Raw genomic sequence first — 12046 nt, 5'->3', positions numbered from 1 at the left:
TTTGCATGTTGTGTGTATTCCTTTAGCAGGATAGCGATAGTTTCCCCATATATTTGTTTTTCTAACGTTATTTTCTCAGCTCAAAATGTTTAATCAAAAATCTTTTCTTCCCCTAGGGAAGAAGATGTGCGAAGTGTTTCTTCCATGACTCTCCTTAGATGAAGTGCTCCTAAGTTCAACGTACGGCTGATTGTTAGCTGTCTACAGTTAAAATAACTGCATATAAATCAAATTTTGCTTAATAAATATTGTGATGTATGAGCTAGCAACTCAAGACCGCAGTAATGGTTTTTCCTCCGTACGCAGTGAGCTGTATTTCTCACCCGCAGCTCGCGGCTCCGCTCCCCCGCTAAGGGCCACCCTCCGCCGGGGAAGACGGAGCGGAGGGCAGGGGAGGCGGGAAGCGGCGCGGGGAGGCGGCGCCCCGCTCCGCCCCGCTCCGCCCCGCTCCTCCGGGCGGGAAAGGCAGGGCCGCGGCGGGCGCCGAGAAGCGGCGCGGGTGCTTTCTGGCGGCGCCATGCCGGCCGAGGGGGAGCCGCCGAGCGGCGAGCTGGGCGAGCTGCAGTACCTGCGGCAGGTGCGGCACATCCTGCAGCACGGGCACCGGAAGGAGGATCGCACCGGCACAGGCACCGTCTCCGTGTTCGGCATGCAGGCGCGCTACTGCCTCCGAGGTGGGCCCCGCGCCTCGGCCGCTGCCCTGGGCCGCCTGACGGGGGGCGCCATCTTCCCGCGCGGGCGGCGGCGTTGCCTTCCTGCCGCTCTCCACTCTGGGGCAGCTTGGAAACCCTCCCCCCTGCACACACCCCGAGGCTCGTTTGCGCATTTTTTTGTTGTAGTTGTTCGTTTGCTTTTCGTTTTATTTTCTTCCGCCTGGGCCGCCTCCCTTGGCGTCGCAGATCGGGGCAGGCGGGGGCTGCGGGTCTGTGGGGCTCACGACCGGGCCGGGCCCCTCGGCCGTTGCCCTTGGGCAGCGTTTCCCGGCCCTTCCCGTCCGCAGGCACTGGACGCGCCGCCTTGACTGGGCTTTTATCTTAAGCCTCGGGTGCCCAAGTTTCCCGTGCGTACGCCTGCAGCTACACCTATAAGGCGGAGTTGTGCAAAATCCTCATTTCCAATTCATCTGCCTCCATCTGTGACCGTGCTTGGCTCCAGGAAAAGGAAGTCGTGTTCTCACCTTGCTCAACCCGAATGTCAGCATAACGCAACTTTTCCTGACTTCTTTCTTCACGTCCAAACCGCTGAATGTCAGATCATGACGTTCTCCTCTACACAGAGTAAAACATAGCTCGGTTCACGCTAAAAAGCTATCAGTGATCATCTCTGACACTTTTAAACTGTGTTTTTCAGATCAGTTTCCACTGCTGACAACAAAGAGAGTATTCTGGAAAGGAGTGCTGGAGGAGCTGCTGTGGTTTATCAAGGTTCAATAAATTTGGATGCCTCTTATCCGTGCCTGAGATATGTGTGTGCCTGGCATTAATAGCAATAGAATGGGTTAGCATGGAATGGATTTCAGAATTTGGGGCAGCTGCAGCTGCTTCTGTTCATACTGCAAAACAGAAAGAGACATAACAACCTAATATTTTTAAAGCATGCAGAAGTCCATTATCTTCAAGGCATTCCATCCATTCTATTGAATACTCACATTGTTACAAATCACAATGTTTTTTATTCTGTTTTTATTCTTTTATATTTTTTGATGAAACTACTCTGAAAAAGTAAGGGCTTAAATTGTTTTAACTATATCCCACAGATATGAAGCCTAATACAGTCTCTCTTATTAATGTTTGAATATGAATATGAAGTAGATAGTAGGTTATTTAATTATCTACTTTTTAATATTGAGATAGTCAATGCTGATTTGGACCAAAACTGGTAGTGAGGTACAGATGCGGTAGGACTGATGTAAAGAGTAGGCTTTTTAGTAATGAAAAAATTCATACCTTGTAGATGTAGTCAAAGTAATAAAATTCAAATATATAAGTATCCCTTGACATGCTATGACAAGTACTGGTATGGGAAGAGTAAGAGTATAGCTAACCACTTACTAGTTTGCAGGGCTCAAATGTTTTTTTTTTTTTTTTTTTTTTTTTTTTTTTTTTTTTTTTTAGTGTCTGCTTTTTAAAGATAAAGTACTAGGTGCTCCCTAAAACTGAGCACTTTTCACGTTGGATTTTTGAGTCTAGAGATTTGGACTTGGAGCATAAGTAAATGAAATTTCTCTGGTTTATTTTTCATTTTATCAAAAGGATTTTTAAGACTGTTCAGTTAGGACTTACTATAGGTGGCTCAGGAAAGGCAATGTCTAGGCTGTAAGTTTTTTATTTTTTTGCTGTTATTCATCTGAAAAATAAAATCTTGTTCACTGCAGATGTGTGTACAAAGTGATACACCACAGTTGACCTTGTGATTGTACTGTTGTTGAGTGCAAAAGGTTAGAAGAACCTTGAGTTAAATAACAGGAGCATGGTACTTCAAATCTTAGCCTAGTCTCTGTTCACGATAAGTTGTGTTCTGTCCATGTGCATGAACAAGCAGACTGTTCATCCTTTATTTTATAAGTGGAGAAATACCTTAGCCACTAAAGCATGATTCAGCTATTTCAAATCATATCCTCTGTCTTGTGAATAGGAATTAGACTTCTTGCTGTCTGTATTTTGTAGGGTTCGACAAATGCCAAAGAACTCTCTGCAAAGGGTGTGAAGATTTGGGATGCCAATGGGTCACGTGAATTCCTGGATAAGCAGGGCTTCTATGACAGAGAAGAGGGAGACTTGGGACCTGTTTATGGTTTCCAGTGGAGGCACTTTGGGGCAGAGTACAAAGATATGCACACAGGTAAGGACGTAAAAATAGCACCTTTAATGCTTATTCAGATGGCTGTAATCCCTCTTTCAGAGGTCTGTGGGTTGGATGTGTGACTGTTAAAGGCATTGTTCGCAGTATGAGCTGAAAGCCAGAATAAATTATCTGTTTGAAAGGCTGAACATATATATATATATATATATATATTTTTTTTTTTTTCTTTAACTGAACCCAATTATCCTGGAAGATGTGGCTTTGTGTATTTTAGCTTGGCATTTGTAGAACAGTCACTGATAGATGGAAAGACATGTCTGTATTGCCTTCCAGCACCACGAGCTTGCTCAGTTTTGATAGTGGTGGAACCCAGGCTTCAATCTCTGAATACCAACCCAGGATCCTAATTCCATGATGTAATTGCACTAGCATGAACTGATGTTAGTGCACTACATTCATTGGGAATTGTGGAAGAGAAAGGTATTCCCTGTGCAGCTGGAACAAAGTATGATGTATCCATAGCAGATGATGCTGTGGACAGATAAGCTAAAATAAGTTAGGATGTGATGCAGAATATGTTGATACCATTTTCAGTTGAACTAGTCCATTAGATTTACTCTCAGATGTCTCGGAGACTCTTATAAATTGCTGAGGGAGAGAATGTATAAAAGTTGTAGAGGACTGCCACTAAAAAAAAAAAATAAAAAGGATTTTTCCTTTGTAGTTGGTGTGATCTTTTTTTTAACTCTGGTAGATTGATAGCGTGATTAATTGTATTTTTTCCTTTTGTTTTTTGCCAATACAGTCTCAAAGTTGACATTAGTTATGGATGTTGACTTTATACTGGCATGCTAACAGCTACCAGAATTTAATTTTATGCTAACACAAAATAGAGAACTGACAGGTCTGAAAACTCTTACTAGAAAGTTTTAGCATTCTTGTATTTTAAAAAGTCTGAAGCATAACATAGCTTGGCAAAAATGACCAAGATAAATTACCTTAAGTAGCATTACTAATTGATAGGTAATTAACTTCAGGAGCTAACGTAACCGTCTGAAAAGGCTTTCTGGCATGATGCTACTGGCAGAAGAAATCCCTGAGATGGTAATTATATATTACCATCTTATTTACCAGCTTGGGTCTCTTCCTGTAACCGTAATTTACTTACGCTTTGCAACAAGAGTTGCTAGTGAAAATTGTGTTACTAAGCATGCTGATTCACTGGCATGAGTCAGAACAACTAATGACTCTTACTCACAAATTTATTCTACCTATTCTGTTAATTCCAGTGTGAATTTTTGTGAATTTTTGATATAATTAATATTGGGCCTAAAAATCAGCCTGTGGCGATCATTGTGGGAAATGTAATATGCTGTACTATATGGGATTAAAGTTCCATTCTGGTATTGAACGCCATGGGAACTATGAGTGCTATATGGATGTGTATATTCATCTGTCAGAAGCTTTCTCCTGTTGAACATAAAATAATTGTGGCATCCCGTGTTACTGGCACTCCATAATTATTTTTTTAAAGAAGCAGCACTGTAGCATATAAATATCTTGTTGCCCATTCCAGCACAGCTTTTGTCCTGTTTAGATAGCAAGTCACTATGAGTGATAAGGTGATGTGCTTGTTCCAATTAATTTTTTGTATTTCAGGCTTTGTTTCCTGGGATGTAGTTTTACTCAGACTTCTTATTTGGTCTTAAAAGATCGCTAGTTGTTGAGGCTGGGAAGAAAACGCTCTAAATGCGAACAGTTCCATTTCAATGAGCACTAAAAAGTACTCAAAGCCCCTTGAAGAGACGGGGATATACTGTAAATACCATCGTTACCATTTTGCAAACCTTGGAGCACCTTAAGGAAGAGCAGCAAGGAATAGCTCACATTTGGAGAGTGCCAACTGATAAATTTATCACATTCAAAATCATTTGGATATCACGTTTCAGTGGGAAAATGGCTAGGCTTAAAAAAAAAACAAAAAACAAAAAACTAATGACTTGAATCTGTCTGACTTGGTATCTTCAGATTACTCCAACCAAGGAGTTGATCAGTTGCAAAACGTGATTGAAATGATCCGAAACAATCCAGATGACAGAAGAATCATTATGTGTGCTTGGAATCCAAAAGGTACTGAACAGCACACTTCAAGTGAATGTGGTTGCATGTTATCTTGCTGTATACTAAAATATGTGATTTCTAAATCCGTTATCAATAGTCCGTTCCATGTTAGTGGCTTTGCTTATTCTTTAGAAAACTACCAGGACTGTAGCTCTTTGCCTGCAGTAAAAATAGTTATGGAGTATAAGCTTGATTCTCCCTTCTATTTAATTCTTGTGTTCAGACCTCAATATTTTTGGACTATTGCTTCAAAGTTTTTCTTTCTAGGTTAAAGTGAGGAATGTGTGTGCCTACCACTATCTTTAACATACAGTCTTTGTAGAAAGACAGTAGATTCAGCTTTCATTCACCTTATTTTAAAAAGGCTAAAGAAAAACAACAAAACACATACAAAACAGTGCATGTCTCTTTAACCATATATGAAACTACAAATTTACAAAAAGGCTTTGTAACTAGAGAACAAAAGTGTTATTTGTTGTAATCATTTTTCTTCGACGTAGGTTGTCTAAATATGTGTTCACTCTGTAGGGCTACCTCTGTCTGAGAGCTAGTGCCAGAAAATGTTTGACTTTAGCAGCATTAGTAGAACTGTGCACAAACAAGATGCCCTAGCATTTTTCCATAATGTCTCTAAAAGGGGGTGCCACATACTATTACAGCTATTGTAAGGTTAAACATTCTCGAATATCAGCAGCTGGTTAAAGGGTTACCTTCCTAGCTGTGAATGCACTTGTAGGTGAACACTCAGATCTTGTTTTCTGTGGTTTTTGTTTTTTGGGTTTTTTTTGTTTTTGTAACTGATCATTAGTTTTATACCTCATCAAGCAGTAAAGGTATATTACAGTAGGGAAAGAGTAAGATGAAACAATGAAAAATTGCTTTAGGGTATGTGCTTAATTTTACTCTTAATGCCTTCCTTTAGGGAAATGAACTGATTCACCTACCTAAGTAAAACTAAGCTGTGCAGCATTATGGCATAAATCTGTTCTGTGCAATATCTGCTTATGACTCTTCTGGTTCTGTAGCTCAGGAGACAGCTTGTCATGACCCAATCTTAATTGCTTAGGCATCAAGTGCTTTTAAAAAGTAGAAAAAAAAAAAGCAACAGAATGATAGTGCAGTTTGATTTTGGTGTCTTCTGTCTCATATAGTGCTTATTCAGTTTGTGCATCTTTTACATTTATGACCCACTAATGGTGTTTTGTTTTTTATTTCTCTTTCTTCTTGTATTGGAATTCCTCAGATATTTCCCTGATGGCTTTGCCTCCTTGTCATGCTCTTTGTCAGTTCTATGTTCTAAATGGTGAATTGTCCTGTCAGCTGTATCAGAGGTCTGGAGATATGGGACTAGGAGTGCCCTTCAATATTGCCAGCTATTCACTGCTCACATACATGATAGCCCATGTCACAGGACTAAAGGTAGGTGGGCTATTTAATCATTTTGCTTAATTTTGTATGAACAGTGATGGACTGAAAAATAGACTCATGTATAGGAATTTCTGGAGTCAACATAGTGTTCAGCATCTTTCCTGCATATGTGCAAGGAAGGACCCCATGAATTGAGCCTGAGTTGTTTCCTGTCTATGTTGGCAGTTGGGATCAGCAGTGTAAGAATTCTTAAATTCAGGGCAAACAAGCAGGAGATCTTTTTAACTGAACATACCAACTAGCTGTTCCACTAGTTTAATTCTTAACAGTCTGAACCGAGCATTTGTTGTTATGGTAATAGTAACATAGAAGTTACTAAAAAATCCATAGCATGTGGGTTTTTTTTACTGGAAGTGAACATTACTGCAGTGGTTGATTTCAAGATTGTAATTTGAATATGCTGCCCACCAAACTCTGCTGTAATTTCAGTTGGGTATTTTTTTCATTTCCTATTGTAAATGGTTAGGTGGAATGGTAGTATGTGCTCAAACTGCTGCCCTGTCTCTAGAGAGCTGTATTTTTTAATTTGGCAGAGTAATTTACATGCAGTACAGTCTTACACAAGTAAAAAACCTTTTTCCTTAGAGCATTTAAAAATTATGTTAGCAAGGCATTTGGGCCTCATCTTGCTGCTGTTAGCAGCAACGTGAAGGGAACTTGGATAAAATTAAAAAGTGGGGAAGAATAAAACTTCAGAGCAAGTGCAGATGTACTTCTAAAGCTTAGGCCAAGGGATCAAAGAAAACAGGTTTAACATTATGTCTATATCTATAATGTAGCTGTTACCCTGCCCCCATCCATTTCTTCTCGCAGCTCTAGTGGTTCCCTTAATGGTTCCTGCCCTTCCCTGCCTTCCCCCTGCCCCTGGCCCAGGGAGAGATCCACAAATCTTTGCTTTTAAGATCCAGTCTACTGTGAATTACTATGAGAAATGTATCTGATACAGAACTCTATGGTTTGTGTAACATCATAAATTAGATATTTCGTATATTTTTATATTGGGTAGTGATAATTTTTACACTGAATGTTTTTTGCACTAAGTGACATTAGCTGAGAAAAAATGTGCCCCCTAAAGACAGACATTTAGACCACTCAAGGTAGGTGTCTAAAGTAAATGCAAGGAATTCTCCTAACCCATTCTGTACTGCAGCATGGTATATCCAAGGGCTGGTCTACACTTTGGTCAGAGATGTACTTACAGCTGATAAAACTTATCTAAGTTGCCTTTAAATTGCTCAGGGGTTGCTAAGTAGCATAACTTGTGATCTTGCAAAACCTATTGGGATGCTAGATAAATGCTTTAGGGTCTGAGCTGTGGCTGAGAGTTGCACTACCAGAAACAATCTTGTTTATTAGTAGTCAAGGTAGTTTAAGCCAGCTTTGGCAAGTCCTACTTAATAGATGTGGAGTGGAAAAGTTGTGCTCATCACTGCCTCATCTGTTTCACAGAATCACAGAATGGTTGAGGTTGGAAGGGACCTCTGGAGATCTAGTCCAACCTCCCTGCTCAAGCAGGGTCACTTAGAGCATGTTAGGCAGTATTGCATCCAGGCAGGTTTGGACTGTCTCCAGAGAAGGAGACTCCACAGCCTCTCTGGGCAACCTGTGCCAGTGCTCTGTCACTCTCACAGTGAAGAAATTCCCCTTCATGTTCAGGCAGAACTTCCTGTGCTTCAGTTTCTGCCTGTTGCCTCTTGTCCTGTTGCATGGCACCACTGAAAAAGAGTTCGGCCTCATTTCTTCCCTGCCCCCCTGCTAAGGTGTTTGTAAACATTGATGAGATCCCCCCTCAGTCTTCTCTTCTACAAGCTAAACAGGCCCAGTTCTCTCAGCTTTCCTTCATAAGGGCGATGCTCCAGCCCTCTGATCATCTTGTGTAGCCCTACGCTGGACTCTCTCCAGTAGCTCCATGTCTCTCTTGTACTGGGGAGCCCAGAACTGGATACAGTACTTGAGATGAGGCCTCCCCAGGGTTGAGTAGAGGGGTAGGATCACCTCCCTGACCTGCTGGCAACACTCTTCCTAATGCAGCCCAGGATACCATTGGCTTCCTGGCCACGAGGACACATTGCAGGCTCATGGTCAACTTGTCATCCACCAGCTCTCCCAGGCCCTTCTCTGCAGAGTTGCTGCAGGTCAGTCCTCAGCCTGTACTGGTGCCTAGGGTTATTCCTCCCTAGGTGCAGGACCCTGTTTCCATCTGTGTTAGCTCATTAGTAGTGCTTCACTCAGTCAGTTGCTATTATCCTAGCATGACTTCAAAGATACTTCTGTAAGTTAAGAAATATATTATTCATTAATTATTCATTAGCCTAGGAAGAGAGAGTCCTTGGAAGCTTGCAAGAAGGTCTTGATAAGCCAAGTCAATACAGGAGTTGCAATTCTGCAATAGACACTAAGAATTCATACTGTAAGCATGGTAATGTTTTGCTGTCTTGAAAACTGACTCTTTGAAGACCCCATGTGTATTCTCCTTTCTCTTCAGCCTGGAGAGTTCATACACACATTAGGAGATGCTCACATATATCTGAATCATGTGGAACCTCTAAAAGTGCAAGTAAGTACTTATATCCTTGTATCTTCCACCGTGCTTATTCAATACAAAGTTATCTTTTGCAACCAGACTTCATACTCTGAATATTATTTTGCAAAAATTAATTTTTCTTATTAACCATAGTACTTGAAGTGGGTAATGTTTTATCTTTTAACCTATGTATAGCTCTGGTTACAAACAGAAATGTAATAGAAATATGATTGAATTATACATCAAATTAGAGACAGATTGCTACTGTTCTAAGTCTCAGTCAAGAGATCCAGAATCTCTACCCTTTTGGCTTCATTACAAAACCTTAGAAAACTGTTCTGTCTAATACAGGTAAAATAAAATACCTTTAGGGTATATTAGTAAAGAATAATATCAATTGACAATAGTAAATCAGAACTACTATCAGGCTGAATATGGCTATATTTTCTTCAGAAAGTAATTAGATGCAGTAGAAGCAAATTGGAAATTTATTTAACTAGACTTAGACTGAATATCCTCATCATATATGTGGTTCAGAACTATCCAAAGTGCCAGTCATTGGTTTTGGCCTTAACATCCCCATTAAAAACTGCAGCGCATTTGGTGCACACCTGAGTCAGAATTTCCAATTCAGTTTCCTCTGGAAGGAATACGACTGGGATCGCTCTTCAGAACTGAAACTGCTTGGATGATCGTGGAATCCACTTCAAAATTGTGCTGCTGTTCTCAGTGGAAACCCTGAAGTATTTCCCTCTAGCTCTGTTACACATTTTTTTTCTTTTCTTTGAGTATAAGTCTTCCTCAGGAGGAAGCAGAATATATAGTGTGTATATATATATATAGTGAATATATAGAATATATACACTATATAGTGTAATCTAAATTGAGATTAATGAGATCTAACTTTAATTATGAAATTGCAGAAACAGCACGCCCTTAATCTCAGCCTCCAAATATAAACTTTGTACAGTAATCTTGGAACATGTTTTATTTCAGCTTCAGAGGGAACCAAGACCTTTCCCTAAACTCAGAATTCTTCGTAAGATTGAAGACATCACTAACTTTACGGCAGAAGACTTTCGAATTGAAGATTATAATCCCCATCCGTCTATTAAAATGGAGATGGCTGTTTAATACTATAAAACTACTTCTATTAACATGGAAAACTAGCTAGGCTATCTGGCTTTCACAGTACTTCAAGTTACTCTTTTCTTTAAGAGAAAACCTTAGTTAATTTATATGGAGAAGATCCTGTTCTAGAAAGCAGCTACTTAAAAAGAAACAAATTTTATTCTTGAAAAAGTAGATACTAATAGAGTGATGTTGCCTTTGTATCAGGCTGTCATGCAGAACTGATTTTTAGGCTTGGAAAATGGTGCTGTTTTTTTCCATCCGCAACAAAGCAGGGCAGACTTTAGCTTCTGTGTTTTGGAAGGTGAGTTTTGATTTATTCCTATTTTGTAGGCAGTACATATACTATACAGATTCTAACATAGTTTTAAATTGTTAATGAGATAATTTCCTACACCTTGCATTAGTTAGTAGTGGCTGCTTCAGTTACTACCTTATGGAAATGCAAACTTTTTCTTTGTAGTACTTGTTTACATGCTATATTTTGTACTGAAAATAAGAAAGTTTATGTATAATAGAGGACTTCTTCGAGGTTGAAAAGCTCTTTGAAATGCATATACTGTTTAATAAAACTTTTTAAAAAATGTCCTTTGAAAGGGATGGTGCATATTTAATTTTAGTATGATGTTTGTTTATAGCTAGTAGTAAGTTAAGAGTTGAAAAGCAAAAATAAATTCTGTTTTACTTTAGGACCTTGGAAAGCGAGATTTAGCAAGGAAAAAAAAAATCCAAACTTAGGTGAACCAAGCAGGAAGGCGAAAGTTCTTAATGGAGCTGTGTCTGAAAGAATCTCCTCATATCATCTGTGTATCAGCATTTTTTGTTCTCCAGCCTTCTATAAACGATGAATTTCATACAAATCAAATACAGCTGTAGTTAAACCTAGGTTACAGGTAGCATTAGCAACAATCTGTCTGCCTCACAGGAAACCATCTGTATGTATGCTAATGATGAGTAAGTCACATCACTCATCATTCAAGTCCAGATCCCATAAGCATACAAACTAATTTTACATCTTGGAGTAGTAAAAGTTTAGCTGTAGAAGTGCTTATGGTATTTGAGCCTAGCAAAATTCAGCTTTTGTCTCTTATCCTTGCAACCTTTGTAGTAACCTGAGTATGTACAAAATTCCTCTTCAGAAATTCAGTTGTGGATAGATTACAGTTAATATTTCAGACACAGCATATTCAATATATATTTTAACACAGAGGAGTGCACAGTAATTTTTATTCAAAATAACTTGCTGAATTTTTAAGTTCAATAAATTTGCCATCGCGAATATTGCAAAGTTGTTTGAATTAGTTCTAAAAATTTAATAATCAGTGGGATTTGACTCAGTTCATTCAGAGGCCTGAGTATAAGAGGATTGTTGCATTTTTCTTAAACTGATCATAACTTTCAGAAACATATTTTACATCAAAGTTATTTGCAAATCCTTTCACTGCACAGAAGCACTTATCTTCAGTTTTTTTTTTTTTTTTTTTTTTTTTTTTTTTTTTTTTTGTAGCACTGTCTCGTGAGATTGTGTGTGCTCTAAAAGTAAGTTTGAGGAATTTATCTTTTAACTAAAATTTTGTGGGGTTAAGTATTCAATGCTGCTCTGCCTTTTGGCTTTAAAGATGATTCTGCCAGACCTCCCTCTGGAAAATGATAGTTTCTTGCAGATTTTTCTTTCTTTTCAGTAGAATATCCAGCACCTTTACAGATCAGAATATTTTTTAGACACTGAGTAGGAAGTGAAGATACATTTTGCAATTGGGTAACAATTTTCTTTTGCTGCTCAAGATTGGAGTATGAATTTGTATCCTCCTTTGAGCCTACGGAAAAGGCCAGAGGGAGTCATACCTCCCTGTCTTACCCTATTGTCTGGTTAGAGTTACAGAAATAAAAGATGTTGAGGGCACACTCTTAATGTGTTTGGTAGATAAGTAAGTCAGCAACACAAACTATTAGACAGACCTAAGAGGCGTTCCTAGGACTAAATTCTGACTAGGGTTTTGCTCTTTTCAGAACACTTTTCAGTTTTATACTTTGCATTTA

General features: G+C 39.3%; 1 protein-coding gene across 1 annotated transcript; it reads left to right on the top strand.

Moving 5' to 3' along the window:
* The first annotated feature begins 436 nt into the window (after positions 1 to 436).
* Positions 437 to 10602, top strand: TYMS (thymidylate synthetase). The gene is made up of 7 exons (XM_062568121.1): positions 437 to 674; positions 1351 to 1424; positions 2667 to 2841; positions 4831 to 4932; positions 6167 to 6342; positions 8837 to 8908; positions 9872 to 10602. Exons 1-7 carry the CDS (start codon positions 518 to 520, stop codon positions 10007 to 10009), a joined length of 894 nt encoding a protein of 297 aa, XP_062424105.1. The 5' UTR covers positions 437 to 517; the 3' UTR covers positions 10010 to 10602.
* The last annotated feature ends 1444 nt before the right edge of the window (positions 10603 to 12046 follow it).

This window comes from Rhea pennata, chromosome 2 (genome assembly GCF_028389875.1).
Source record: "Rhea pennata isolate bPtePen1 chromosome 2, bPtePen1.pri, whole genome shotgun sequence".
In the NCBI taxonomy this organism is placed as follows: domain Eukaryota; kingdom Metazoa; phylum Chordata; class Aves; order Rheiformes; family Rheidae; genus Rhea; species Rhea pennata.
Note: the sequence above shows the minus strand (reverse complement) of the source record. Positions and strands in the feature narration are given on the sequence as shown.

Bases quoted from the DNA above. Each gene is read 5' to 3' on its own strand.
- TYMS (XM_062568121.1), top strand. From the start codon at position 518: ATGCCGGCCGAGGGGGAGCCGCCGAGCGGCGAGCTGGGCGAGCTGCAG. The intron at 6,343-8,836 runs GTAGGTGGGCTA...CTTTCTCTTCAG, and splicing joins CCCATGTCACAGGACTAAAG to CCTGGAGAGTTCATACACAC. The intron at 8,909-9,871 runs GTAAGTACTTAT...GTTTTATTTCAG, and splicing joins TGGAACCTCTAAAAGTGCAA to CTTCAGAGGGAACCAAGACC.